Source organism: Phaethon aethereus, assembly GCF_964289735.1.
Source record: "Phaethon aethereus genome assembly, chromosome: 6".
Lineage (NCBI taxonomy): Eukaryota > Metazoa > Chordata > Aves > Phaethontiformes > Phaethontidae > Phaethon > Phaethon aethereus.
In genome coordinates, this window is record NC_138580.1 from 13,750,572 (window position 1) to 13,765,813 (window position 15,242).

At 39.1% G+C, this 15,242-nt stretch overlaps 1 protein-coding gene across 8 annotated transcripts in view; it reads left to right on the plus strand.

Annotated features, from left to right (window-relative positions):
• CLASP1 (cytoplasmic linker associated protein 1) overlaps positions 1 to 15,242 on the plus strand; it is a gene marked incomplete at its 3' end in the record, with an annotated part of 171,384 nt that overhangs the window by 126,609 nt on the left and 29,533 nt on the right. For all 8 annotated transcript variants that reach the window (XM_082001361.1, XM_082001367.1, XM_082001363.1 and 5 more), the window contains 4 exons: positions 143 to 306; positions 1,195 to 1,273; positions 2,258 to 2,401; positions 14,447 to 14,590. In XM_082001361.1, coding sequence (XP_081857487.1) covers positions 143 to 306; positions 1,195 to 1,273; positions 2,258 to 2,401; positions 14,447 to 14,590 — 531 coding nt within the window. The remainder of the gene's footprint in view (positions 1 to 142; positions 307 to 1,194; positions 1,274 to 2,257; positions 2,402 to 14,446; positions 14,591 to 15,242) is intronic.

Below are 15,242 nucleotides of genomic sequence, written 5' to 3' on the forward strand. Positions count from 1 at the left end.
GCAATGTAGTCACTAAAATCATTCATTCATGAAACTGTCTATAACAAAGTCATCCTGAAACTTGGTGTGTAAACATCTCCCCTTTTGATTAGTTTTATTTAAAGCATAGTGTTCCTTTTTGTGACACTTGTTTTGTTTATAGGTCTTCAGCATGTTTCTGGAAACTCTGGTTGATTTCATCATCATTCATAAAGATGATTTGCAGGATTGGCTTTTTGTTCTCCTGACCCAGTTGCTAAAGAAAATGGGAGCAGATTTGCTGGGGTCTGTGCAAGCAAAAGTTCAAAAAGCTCTGGATGTCACCAGGTAGAGTACTCAGATGGCTAATGTTATGGAGGTTTTTACAGGATTACAGGAAGGCATCTAATGAATGTTTTAGAAACCCAGTAGTGCTGGATGTTTTGAGGGCTCAATCTTGATGAATACCAGAATAAAGAACAAAGTTATGTCACAGTATTTCAAGCATTGAATTAAAAAGGCCTGTCTCTTTTCTAAATAGATAACTTTAAAGCAGAATATTTAAAGTGTGCGACTGATTAATTTTGTTAATTTGTGGATTTTTTTGGTGTGCGTGCGCTTTGATATCAGTTTTCTTTTTTATTATATATATTTGCAGTATTCAGAATATGAACAGTGCTTTAACACAAAGTTCAGAGCATCTTTCATGTTTTCAAACGGCAAATAATGGTAATGTCAGGATAAGACCTTGAATGCTACTGCAATGTGCACACCAATTCTGTAGTCAATGTCCTCTTCTAAGGAAGTCCAGCGCAGGACACTGTTATGGTAAAGTTCAGCTCATCCTAGAAATGAGATAATTAAGAAAGCAGTAGTAGTAATGCAGGAGAAAATAGGATAGAGGAAGGAAAGAGGAGAGAAATCAAAACCTGCTGCTACTAGAGATAAGGGAACAAAGCACAGCTTGAAATGAAGCAGGAATGGACAGGTGTGCCAAAAGCTTGGTAAGTATACAGAGAACAGGTAGAATAGCAGTGTATAAAGGTGTTGATATAGCAGTTTTCTCCAGTATTAAATCACAGCTAATCCTTAGACTTGGAGTTTCTCTGGTTGATGGTAAAGTTAAGAAAAGTGTGATAGGTGTTGAAATCTGTTGTATAAGCTTTAATATATCGAGTTAATTTAGTTTGAAAATTTATGTTGCATTACATTTTTGCCTTTGTTTTCTTTGGACAGGGATTCTTTTCCATTTGATCAACAATTTAACATTTTGATGAGGTTTATTGTAGATCAGACCCAAACCCCGAACCTGAAGGTCAGTATCAAAACCTTGTTCACTAAAGCATCAGCATGGTTGTCTCAGCTTGCCATGTCAGGCATAAAATGAAGATAATGATTATCATGATAAGATAATTAATTGTAAGTACCTGCATGATATAGAAATGGTATCGGCAACTTTGATTAACTCTCTTGTTCTCCATTTTAATAAATCTAAATATCTTTAAAATAGGGCCCTGTGACTCATCACATGTCAGACAGAGTTGGGCTTAAAGCGCACTGGGATGTATTAGAGTAAAGTTCAGACATGGAAAATTCCTCTTCACCCTGGTCTTGGTGAGAAGAAAACCTGGCTATGCAGAACAGAAGGGACCAGACCCTGTCTCGAACAGCTGGGAAGCTGGGACCCTGGGCACACCTTAACAAGTGCTCATTGCACAGATCAGACATAGCACATGTAGGGTTTGGAGAAAACAACATCAGAGCTTTCCTCTTACTAAATCCTCCCAAAAGGATACCGTTGTGCAGACTGCTTTTCAGGAGGTGGCTGTTTCAAAGCTATAGGAACACTGTAAACTCTGAAAGTCATACACATTTATCTTCCAGAGACAGGAATATACAGGACGCCAAATGACTCAAGTGTTCCTTTTTTGTCTCCCACATTTTGGATCTTTTGAGACTCCAGCAATCAGGTGTTTGGTCTGAGACCAAAAGCTATGGTTTGGCATCTGGAACAATAACCGCTCATAGAAACAGTGTGTTGGAGTACCGATCTGCTATGCAAATGCACGAGCAGACATACGTATTTCAAGCCAGTTCTGATAAACCATTCCAGACTCTTACTACGCAAAACTTATCCTGTGTAAAAAGCTGCTTTTGATTTTTGAGACATGACAGAGATATGTCACAGGGATATTTTTTCCCCCATTTGACATAGGTCTTGTCAATCTGTAGTGGTATCTGTTTATTATGGGATAAATACATCTTTGCCAGCTCATGAGATCAACTTTTCACTTCTCAGGTGAAAGTTGCTATCCTGAAGTATATTGAGTCCTTGGCAAGACAGATGGATCCAACAGATTTTGTGAACTCCAGTGAGACAAGACTTGCTGTATCTAGAATTATAACTTGGACAACAGAACCAAAGAGCTCAGATGTGAGAAAGGTAAGCCAGGATGATGAAGTAGTTGCAGTAATTTTTGTTATTAAAAAAAAAAAAGACACAAAAAAAACCAACCTAAAAGAAACAGAAAACAAACAACCCCCAAAAGTAATGGTAATAAAGGTAATGAAAAAAAATCAGTGGTTAGATTCTAATTTTAAAAAATGGACTTACATACCTTACTGTCCAAACCAAATTGCCAGTTCAGTAAAGACACATTTCTGAAGCATGTCTTCATATTTTTTTTTCCTAGTAGGTACTTAGCTGTGTGACTTTTAACTACTATTACCATAGAAGAAGATACCCAGGTTTGAAAATGTGCTTGTTGAGCAGTCTGGAAATATCTCTACGTTTTTGTTTATTTAGGTGAAGGCTCTGTGCTTTGTAGACTCGAGTGAAATCTAGCACAACTTCTGTGTTATAATATTGCTAAAAGAAAGTAAACAAATCACTAAGCTGCCAGGGACTCTCAACTCTGTTCTTTTAAGAGCTGTGTGTTTATCTCAACCTGGAGAAAATTGACAGATTTAGATCAGGCCTGGGTAATACAGTTACTTTGTGCTTTATCTTGCTGTTGATGCAAGTGTCAGGCAAGCTAAAACGGGGCACATAACGATATTCATCTCTCCCAAGAGAAAAATGAGACTTAGTTTTATGTACCTGGCATCTCTAACACAACTCAGAATTACCTTCTCTTCCCAGCCCAGATGTAGAAATAGATTCCAGTAGGAGTTAAAAGGCTTTGAGATGTACTTGGATTTAAAAAACAAAAAACTTTAAGCATTTTGGACTTCAAAAATTGTATGAGATTTTTATACTCTACGTGCACTTACAATGTTGAATTAACACTAGAATAACATTATTTTATAACTTTGGAAATAAGAAAATTATTTTTGTTCTTGGTGATTACTTGATTCTGATGAAAAGATCACTGGGTATCAAAGGTGCTGCAACTGCAGCATTATCTGATAGCTGACACAAGGCTTCAAAGAAGCTTTTTGGGGACATGCTGTTTGCTTTCTGGCGTACTGGCATGCTGGTTGGATCTAGAGAAAAATGTCTCGTCCTCTTTTCTGAAGACTTTCTGCAGAGATAATTCACACCAGTGTGACTGAAATTTACTTCTGCAAAATAGTCTGCCTCAGAAAAAAAAGGTGACTTCATTCCAGATCTAAGTCCAGGTTTTATGCATTTCGCTTTTGATGTTTCCATGTACAAAGTCAGAAAGAATTAAACAGGCAAAGAAGCTGCTTCTCTGTTACGATTGAAGTCAATCTCAAGCAGTTTACACTGCTGGTGGTCTGCAAGAGGATGTTGTAATTACTTTAAGTAGAAATATACATTAAAAAGCAAAATATCTGCATATCGCTCAGCAGAAGAAATATTCCACCGTTAGGGGTCATCATTGCTGCATGCAAAATTGAGTGAAGAGTATCTGCAGTAGCTGAAAAAGTTGGCTGTTAGCTGTGAAGCTGTGGGATGTGAGGAGCGGGTGCTCACAGTGTGGTGTCCATCCTTTTATCTGTTTCAAAGACGTGCAGAGCTCTGCCAAAACTTACAGCAAGCTCCACCTGAGCAGTGCCTTGGGGGCAGATGAGAGATTACTGGATCTAAATTCTTTTTATTAAACCCACATGTGACTTGGATTTGCCTCTGATTCCTGTAGCTTTCAAATAAATTATTACACAGTTAAGCTAACTTAGACTACTAAAAATGAATGCCCGGGTGATCTTTATTTCATCATACTGTTGCTGTACTATGATTTTATTAAGAACATAGTACAAACCAGGGGCTTTGGAAGAAACATTGCAGCAAAAGATTTATAAGCAATCATTGGCCATTATCTCTGTCAGGACTGTAATTAAGAGACAGATAAACTCATTACGCAGAAACAAACTGGATTATCAAGGGCCAACCCAGACAAGTGAAATGTTCTGAAGAACACAATTAAAAAATTGTTCTCTTTTTTGGAGACTAGACTGTAACCTAGAAAACAAGTACCTTTTTTTAATATCAAGATGATTCATTTAAGGATCATAAGATTCTGCCCTTGTGGAAGGTATTATGGTGGCCTTCAAGATCTGGCTTTTTCTAAGTGCAAAGCAGACCATGCATTGTAAACATTGTCGCAACCTAAAAATGGAGACAGCAGTTGAGGTTATGGGGAAGAGGGAGAAGAACCAATTCAGTCTTCAAATGATCAAAGTACTACAAGAGGCCTGTAAAAAGTGTAAAATAAGGTAATTTTTCAATAGAATCTGGATTTGAGACCACTAGTACAATCAACTCAGCTCCTGCAAGCTGACAAGAGCTGACTTTACTTTTGGTACTGAGGAGTCTTGGCTGGCATAGTCCAGTCCATGTGTACTGCTGCGGCTGACTTGGTTGGAACAACGATGCCTGCGCTCAACTGCTTGCGGAGGCATGGACTCCTTCCCACAAGAAATGTAGTCCCGCAGCCAATGTGGTTCTCACCTGGATTTGAGCTACAGAATGCCACCTTAATGCAAATAGCATCTGTGTGTCTGGCCATGCTGTTCTGTCTGGATTTTACCTTTGAGCAGATGCAGGTAAAACAAGCTTGCTATGCTGGTGGTGAAGTATATAAATGACCTCTGTCACTGAGGAAAGCATGTGGCTGCTGTGTGCACATGGTAATTAGTCTTGCAGATCTGATCCTATGGTAGCAATCAAGGGACCTCTTCAAGAAATGGTTTATATTTTCAGTCAATAGTGGGATTATCCTTTTATTAGTCATTTGTCCATTACTACTATTCACTATGTGATGGTCATGGAGGTCCCAGCCCTGTAGTGTTAAGGCACTGGACAAAAATAGAACAAAAGGTGGCATTTAGTCCAAAAACCTTTTTCAGACTGAATGATACAGCTTTATTAATAAACTGCATATTCTTACGATGACTAATTGAGTACCCTTAATGAGGACATTTCACCTGTCTGACACCTCACTGGAACTACAGATCATGTTTTACAGCTAGTGAAATCAGAAAGAAACTTAGTCAATGGAAATGCTGTTCTGCATAAAGCAGTTTATGTTCTTGTATGGAATGATATCTGTAGCTAAAGATAAGCTTTGTTATCATAAGAAAAATATGATGTACTTTGAGGAACGTACAGTTGATATTACAGAGTGTCACTGACAAAATGTCATGATTCCTTCTAAGGGCAGGAACCATTCAAGCTGCTGATAGTAGCCACAAACTATGTACAGTCAAAATTATTATCAAGCTTTGTGTTTAAAATAAGGTGATCTGCAGTGTGTTACGGGTAAATATTTGCCTTGTTTTAAAGATTGTGAATACCTATGGGTGTTTACTGTACATTCAAGTTAAGATTTACTTCCTGCAAGCAGTGCTAGAAGAAAGGCGAAAGACGCTTGTCCTCTGTGCTGAACAAAAGCCATTGGGTAGGACCAGGTCACGCAGCACTGCATAGTGACCTGGATGGGATGTGGTTCAAGTGCAATGAGAGCACCTGTTGGTAATTTCTGCACATACAACAGGCTTGCTTCTTTTTCCCCAAGCAGAACATATCAATGGGCAGGGCACAGATCAGGATTTCAGGTAACTGAGCTCTAATTTTGATTGCAGTAGCATCTAACCTTGTGCGATCCACTTGACTTTCCTCTGCCTTGGTTTATTCCTCTCTGTAACAGGAGGCTGCAAACTGATTCTGATTTTTTTTTTTTCTTCTCTGGAAAATGTTTAAGATTTGATGAAATAATTTTACAAAAGCTAGTTAATTACCACACAGAAAAGTAACACAATGGCAATGCAAATATTGTGATGACTAGTCTGAGGACATTGAGTCAGTAACTTCACCATGTTATCACTAATATTGCCAATAAAGTTATTGTGCAATCCTTACGTAGGTGAAGTGCTTATTGAATTTGGATGACAGGCTTGGGCTCTGTGTGGGAAAATACTTAGATCTTGGAAAAGAGCCATCAGCTTGAGAGTGGAAATTAGAATGAGGCTTCTCATTTGACTCTGGCCAAAGCCTAAAGAAACGTCCTGTCCAAGGCTCAGGCGAACGGAAAGTTTTATTAAATGTGAGTGCTCACCATTAGAGGGGGTGGAGTCACCTGTGAGGGCACACAGGATCTTAGCCTTTTGGAGGAGCTTGTACAGGCTGAAGGGAAACAAGGCCTTCCGAGGTGAAGGGCCAGTGACATTGCCTACCATCTTGTTAATCAGCCAAGCTCTGGTCGTAATGACAAATAACAAGATCTTTATTGCCTGATGGTCATTTGGACTACTAATCTCTTCCTTTGTGCCAGATATCCTGACGTGGCTTCTCTGTTGATGAAATATTCCCAGAGTAGTTTTATTTTACAAGTCTGAATGCATTTTTACATGTTATGGGCAGCCTCATGTCACGTGTACATCATGTTCTGCCTTTCACTTGTGTAACTGGAAAAACATTCTTTCAACTGTCCCACACATTACTGAGTTTGGCCAAGCTGCCCTTGAATACAGGCAGTGGATGGGACTTGATAAGAAAGTAGAGCCATTGCAATGAATCAAAAAGCCCAGGAGAGGGGGCTTTGTTTGTGTTACTGTGAGTCACATGAAGATGAAGTACCCCTCAGACTACGTAGGGGTAGGGCCTTCCTTGGATTGGCACCACTGGTTTGCAGGTGTAGTCTAGAGGTGTCCAAAGAACAAGTTTGGGATCAGATGTTTTTCTAAAACCCATTGAGAAACTGTTTCTGAATTATACTGGAAAATGAGGAAGATTTCAGAGAGGAGGCTGCAGGTCAATAATTCTTCATATGCTCAAACAGGCAATGAGGGTGTATTTACCTCTTTAAGTAGTAGTCCTAGATGTCATTTCTTGGGAAATGTTGATGTTGTCAGTTTGATAAGGAAATCATATCTATCAATAAAGCCCAGGGCAAGTTTGGATAAAATATTGCTGTCATGTCTGTAGGAGGACCAGTAATAGGAAAGCAAACACTGCTAAGGAAATGAAATTGGGCTCCTTGACAATGTTATGCCATGATACTCCTAAAATCTCTCCAGGAACTTTAATTTTCCATCTAGAATCAGGCTGATTTGAGCAACTCTGGGACAGAAGTGTCACTGTAAAAGCACTTCCAAAGACCCTTAGTGAGCTGAAATGGCATCGTTCATCTTTACTGGTGTTGGGCAATAAACACTGTTGGTCATGGCCTGTTACAGTAGCAGTGGCAAAGAGGATGTTTACAGAGATGTTTTTGAATAGCAAATTGTTTTCATATTCCCTACTTGCAGGCCCTTGCCTTTCTGGGTCACAGGTTTCTCTAGCACTCTTGTGATATTCCTACACCAGACTTGTGCGTCTCATGGACTTCATGAAGAGCCAAGTTACCGGAGAACCAGGCCTTAAGATTTCATTTCAGGCTTATGGAATCTTAAATAGGATTATGTCCATTTGCTGAGGTCAGCCTTTTAGCTAAAGGATATTCCTAAAGAAGTCAAACTCAGCCTAAATGCACAGAGGAACTCCTTTCAGGCATTTAAACATAGTCAGTGTTAGGAAAAATAGAGTAATACATAAAAAATGGCACTTGGTGGACTTCAGTGTTTACTTGATTTAATGCTATTAGAACAAAAAGGATCTCTGTGTCCTAGCTGTGTTTCCAAAATAGTAGCCATCATTTTTTGTTTGTTTTGAATTTGATGCTAGAGAGCTATGAGAGCCCAAATGTTTTTAGTGTACACAGTGTAAGGAAAATGGCTTTTCCCAATGTTAGTGGCCAGAAAATCATCATGTGCTTGTTGGAAAGATGGTGCTGGGACAGATTTCCTTAAAATGAATCTCTTTGCTTTATACAGCCTTCTAGTATCCTTTGAGTTGAAAGCAGTTTGTACTATAAGCACATTCTCTTAGTTTGCTTGAAACAGTAATATGAGCTAAGAAGAAATTGCTTCACATAATGTGTATACTCATGTTTATATTATGTGTTTTTGCATAATATGTTTGTGTGTACATGCCATTTATATAAACACACATACCCCTACATAGGTATACATGACGTATCTATTTTGAAAATCGAGGTTAGAGGTAATATTTACATGTGCATTGTAGAGCCATCCAATAAATAGACCATAGACTGCTTTCTCTGCACTGTGACGGATAAGTCTGCCATACTTATTCTAGCATTTCAAGACTCTGTGCAGCTTAAAGTGCATGTTTTTATTACAAACCATCTTACTTCAGTAGCTTTTCTTCTTTCTTAGCTTATATGTGGGAACTTCCCCCTCAGAATTCAGACTTACATCATGCCAGCTTTATAATAAAAGTTTCTCAGTTGTTAACAAAACGTAACCTTCATTTCTAGTCCTGAAACCTGTTTTTGCAACAAATGCCATTGTGTAAGGAGCAAAGTTACTCAGAGTAGCCTTCATCAGCTTGAATTCTGGGATAACATCTGGTGCTTCAGAAATAATAAACGTTTTTGCCATGGTCTTTGCTGTGCCCAGGTCACAAACAGCATGCATAAGGAGTTGTAATCCATTATAGAACAGTAATCTGAATATGTGATGATTCAGTGCTGCATAGTTTTCAAAGAAGTGCCAGCAAGATGCTTTTAACACATGTAATGCAACTATGCATGACTTGTAAAAGCCTTTCATGATCTATTAACTGTTTGCTGTATAAAATACAATAGCAATGTGGATTTAATCTGTATGTGAATTTTGTAGTTAAATCTGCTAAACAAATTATTCCTTTTCAGGATGTGGATGTAAACAGCATATTCTAACAGAAGTCTTTTGGGAAAACTGTATGTTTAAAAACTGTGCGCAAGCTAACATGCTTGGATTATGTATGAACTGATGAAGCCATTGTGCTTCATATTACCGTATCGATAATGTGGATGTCCATACGCATCTGATTCTAGACCTCAAAAAGGAACAAGCAGGAGGTTTGGTTTGGTAGATAGTTTTAGCTTGGTGCCAGCTAACATTTAATTGTCTGCTGGAAAGTACACTTAAATAACACTTGTTTAGAGCCTGCAAACAGTCTCGGTAGATGTGAATTAACTCATTTAACACAGCTACGCTCATCGGAGAATCGAAGCATTGCCCTACGCCAATGTGTGCTAATACGCAGATGTAAGCCCTGGTGCCATCTCAGTGCAGCACTGCCAAACCTGTGCACCTCAGCAGAGGTTTTCAGGTGGTTATGGAGACCATCAGGTGGTTGCCAAAGCAAAGTCTTGTAGGAGAACTGAGAGATGATCTCGAAGGCTGAGAGTTGTGGCTGTATTTAATTTTGAGCCAGCGGTGCCCTCTGCTGAAAGGAATGCTCTTCTGGTTAAAATCAAATACTAATGATTTTTTATAACTTGAAATTAAGCAAGCAACTGGTTTAAACTCTTCTGCAAAAAGACAGCATGTGTACTGTTCAGATGATTTAGTCGAAATCTATGCTTTCTCTAAATGATACCAACTTTCCTGTTTGTCAAACCCAGACCATGCATAGTTGGGTGGGTGAGGATTTGCCAGCTAGGACAACTACAGCTTCCTCAGGGCCTGGTGAAGGAAACTTGGAAGAGAAATGTAAACAGGTAGACTAAAAGCCGTGTGCACTAATAACACTAATCTTGTTTGCAGTCTCAACTCAACTGTCTAGCTGTGTAAAGAGACCTTGACTAGGAGCCTGAAAAAAGCGTGTCTGTCTATGAAGTAATCTTTGGCTTTGGTGTGCTTTTCTGTTAACTCTCTTGTTGTAGTCCCTCATAAAAAATCAAGAGTACGAGGTCCCCTGCTTTTGTGGGGCTGACAGTGTCATGAGCCCATTGCCAACAGAAATTTGAGTAACTTGAAAACTGCTTTCATACTGCTCGGGCAACTAGCTGCTTATTCGGCTTGGTGTATTGGACCAGTGGCAGCAGCAACAGGCATTTGTATTAAGCTTAGGTCACTGACCACATTTCGTCTCTCAAATCAAAGGATTTTTCCAGTTAACCTTGATCTTTTTGCTTAATGAGCCCAAGCCATTTCAAAGAGACTTTATTACAATTCAGCCAAGTTGCAGAGGTTACAGACTTATCGAACTTTGGCCAATGCCCACTGTCTAGGTGAAAACAAAAGTCACTAAAGCATTTGTGTCCCTTTAGCAGCTGACACTGTTGGACAGCATGAATTGCATTGACCTAAGTGTGAAACTTTGGGAGCTGCTACCAGCTTGTGGAACCTGATCCCTCGCTGCATTGTTATAAGGAAAATAATGAAGTTACATAAGCGATCCGTTGCAAATGATTCAAGAACCTGATGTGGAGCCAGACCCCCTCACTAGCATAGTCAGGCTCTGAAGTCACTGGAGTTTCTCCAGTTCAGGCCAGCAGAGAACTGCTTCATTAAGATTAGATAATCTGTAGGGGTCTACGTTATATGTCACTGAAAGGAGATGGATTAGTGTTCCACACTAACGGTACAGGGACACAAAGGCAAGGGAAAATTCAAATATCACTCTTTCTTCAAACTATATATCATCAAGCATGAGTGTTGCATGGAGAATGTTTGTACATTGTGTACAGAAATATTTTTTTTTATTTCTTGTTTTAAATTTATCTACTCCTGAGTAATCTCATGAAACAAGGGCTAAGATTTTCAGAAATGACCAGTGATTCCAAGATTATGAAAATGTCCTCTGTTTTGTCACAAGCTGAAAATCCACAGATTTAAAACTCTTAGAAACATTATTTGTAGAAGATGTCCTTTGACTAGATAAATGTATGCTAGATAAATGAAACTTATTTGTCCAGATCTAACTATTAGTCAGGTGTAGAAATGCAGCTCCTGGTGCTCTTCATTACTGAAATAAAATTAACTGTATTAGAACTGGGAAGTATTGCAAGAGTGAAACTTGGAGCTTGTTATAAATGTGATTTCAAGCTAGCACGGACCTTCCAGCTTTTGAGGTCAGTGGTAACAGTGTTCTTGATTTTATGGTAGTGGGGACCAAGACCTTTGTGTGTTAAATCTTAAGTAGGAAATCGTGGCTGAACTTTCAAATAATGGCTTTTGCCAGAAATAAACCTAAAAGTGCAGTTGGATGGCTGAGGACTATTTAAAAAGAACACAGCCAAGGTTAACCCATGTAGCTCTGGAGTTGCTTGTGAGAGCTTTACTGGAGCAACACTCCCAGGCTGTAGTAGTATTTGGCTTTATTTCAAAAAACATAGGCTATAGGTCTGCTTTCTTTCAGGCCACATAAGATTGTAAGCATTGTGAGTGACTGTTCAGCACTTCATTCAAAGCCCAATGACCTATTTGCAGGCAACAGCAAAGCTACCGAAGAGCACCAGGTACACAGAATACTGGCAGACACTCCTAAAGACAATCTGTATTTTGTGCAAAGAGGGAGGGTGGACGCAGTCCTGTTTTCATTAAAGCTGGAAAAAAAGTGGAACAAAATGAAGTGACTGTTTCAGTGAGCTGAAGCTTCCCTCAGATACAGATGTAGCACAACATCTGTGCTATCAGTGTTTGTGTGTCAGGGTTAAACTGTGTCAGTTAGATAACTCTCTGCTTCAAAGTGAAGCCACAGGATCATAAAGTCCCTGGTGGAGCTTTGGTGAAGATTTTGCTCAGATCTGTGAGATGCATCTTAGACCTCTCTGGCATACAAGAAAGGTATCTCCAGAATGCCACATAGTAGAGTGCATTTGCTCTTGCGCCTGTTTTGCTCCATTTGCATAGGAGGTCTCCAAGGATGACCTTATTTCTAACCCATTGATAGGAGATATGTGGGACAAAGGTATCTTAAATTCTTCCCTGCCTCACTGTACCTTGGGCAGCTCCTGGCTTACCAGTTGATATCTCCAGATACTCTAGACTGAGCAATCTCTCAACCTGGGAAACCTTCTTGATCAATTTTCCTGTTTTTTTTAATCTCAATGAGTATGAGATCTGCTTGTTCTGACACAAGTTCTGCATGTCCACTTCCTAACCATCCGGGATATGCATGCCGTTCACAAACAAGAATGAACTTTGGCATGACTTGTCACTTTGCATTCAGCTCAACATGCTGATTGTTGTTCTGAGATCTCTTGTTTGCAGTAATATTTTTATTACAGAAAATACTGTGCTGGTGAAAACTTAAAAGTTCTTGGATCAAAATGGACAGAAATACACGTCCTTGTTGGATACCAGGCAGGCTTCATGGCAGAGTTGCCCAAAACTTCAGGTCAGAGGAGGGTAGAGTATGGAGTTAAGAAAGCCATGGGGAAAATTCTCCCCAATTCTTTCATCCTTAGATCTTTAGTGTGAAGTGAATAATGACATGCTGTTTTTCTGTTCAAGTCAGTGAGAGTTTTGACAGGAGGCAGCATGGTCCATCTGGAGTGAAGAGTCTGAAGACCTGTTGTTCACTGCAGTCATTGGAAGTCCGTTGCGTGTTGTGTGCCTTGGTTTCTTTGGCCGTATGAAAAGGGTGTTACTTACCGAACTTTAATGGATGGAAAATGTTTTTCTATACAAAGCTGTGTTACTGCAAGTTGGGGCTGATAGCAGAAGGAACAGTATAGCTTGAATTGCAATTTGCAGACTGAAACAATGAGGTACTTTGATTCCCCTCCACTATGAAAGGGTTTTTGTGTACCCAGGTTCATCATCTGCTAAAGGATTCCACTTCACAGGGAACTGCAGATACACTTCATTATTGCAACTTTGCAAATACATTACTTACTAAAAACCTCCTTCTTTGAATTAGTGAAAACAACGAATGTACAGTTATCACCACAGCAGTGAATTATATTTTTACCCTCTTTAAAGTTCTTTTTCATTTTTAGGAAGTTTTAGAAAGTTCCCAAGAGAGTCACACACGAGTGTCTGCAATTCCTAGGCCTATACATATGCTGTTCCAAAATAAGAGCATGTGTATCTTTGCTTCTTTATTTATGAGCCTAAGCCACTGCTTTGTATCCAGATGTGTATGTGGGAGGTTAGTGTGTCAATGGCTACACCCCTGTTGGAGAAGGTGCTGCTGCAGGCCATCAGAGGTCCTTCATCATTGCTTCATTTTTATTGTTATTTTAATCAATTTTTATATTTTTGTATATTTTCAAGGCAAAGGCAGGGGAAAAAAAACCAGAATTGGTGTAATCTACATGGCTTTTATGCTGCTGGAGTCTGGTTAGGACCATGTGATGCTAATTACTCTTGCAGATCTGCACTCTGATTTATTCTGCTTCCATTCCCATTTTATTCCATTGTCTTAGTTCAGGATATGCAGAGCTGTTTGTTGCTAATGGAGTTAGTGGAGATCCTGTTCCGGCAGCTATTTTTCCAAGCAGATAGAGGAAACCCTGTCCAATGTAATTAATGGTAAAATTGTCAATTGTTTCAGTAGTACCCTGGTTTCACCACTCAAATTTAGGGAATCTGGTGGGGTTTAGTCTGTCCATGGATGAGAAAGGTGATTCTCCCCATCCCAGTAGATCTTCCACTTGAGATAAAATCTTCTGTTGCTGAAACAGCCTTGATGGTGAGACTTGTAAGGAGGAGTGGGAAAACAGAAGCAGGGATTGCCTGTTTGATGAAACAAGCTTGTCAGATCCTTAGGAAGAGGATGGGAAGAGAACTAGTCCCATTTGCACTTAAAATACAAAGCATGGGAATGACAAACTGTAGTCCTAGATTCTTTATACTTCTCTGAGCTTCTGGTTTTATTTGTTTCCTGTAAACTTTCGCAGAACTTGTTCAATTGAAGTACGTGCTAGACAGGACAAGTACGAGCTTTTCTCACTAGCTGTGAACAGCTGTACACTTCACATCTGAGCAGTTAATGACATAAATGCAAAAGTATATTGTAAGTGCTAAGAATTAAAAAGTTAACTATAGCAGTTATCAATTCCTTATGACATATCACAAGGAATATGTCAAAAAATTTGACTAGTATGGGAGTCTAATTTTTGAATGAAACGCACATTGTTTACTGTAAAATGCACATTGTTTACTCTAAGGAACATTACTAACAGAATGTATACTCTTTTCAAAGAATAAAAACTGATGGTCTTTTCTTCCTTCTTCTTTTCAGGCAGCACAAATAGTCCTGATTTCTCTCTTTGAATTGAACACTCCTGAGTTTACCATGTTACTTGGTGCCTTGCCAAAAACATTCCAGGATGGTGCTACCAAGCTCCTGCACAACCACCTCAAGAACTCCAGTAACACCAGTGTGGTGAGAGGCCCTTGTCCTGGCAAACAGCAGAGCCCCAAAGAGAGCAGCTCATTGATAAGCTGTTGCAGATGTTTCAGTGGCATGAATTATCTGTAACTGTTGTCTTGAAGCAATATGGGAACAGAGGCTTCTGTTCGATATTGCTCTTGTAGGGATTATTAAAACAAAAAACCTCAGTTATTTTTAAATTTAATATAGTCATAACCAGTACAAATTAAAAAAAAAATATTACTGAGAAGCACATAAAAGTTGGTGGGGGTTTGTGCTTTCAAGTTGGTGGTGCTTTTGAAAATCCTTCCAGTAATGACCTTTTGGCTAAAATGGAGATCCTGATACTATCAGATTTTCTGATTTCACTACTACTGGAATCAGTTTAATAACATATATTGTGTACTAAGAAACTTGCAGGATCTTTGATGCGACCTACAAGGTCACCTCAGTCCACACCTATTACCTTATGTTTTGGTTTTACATGAAGCTCTTGCAAATTTTTATTTTTCTGAAGGAATATATTAGTAGAGGATTTAAGTGTTCTTCTAAACTTCTTTTTACACCCAGAGCAGCAAGAATTAGGGTATTTTTTGCCTTTTTGTGTGGAAATCTTGTGAAACTTGCTGGAATTTTATCCCTCCTGTCATTGCACTTTGGGACA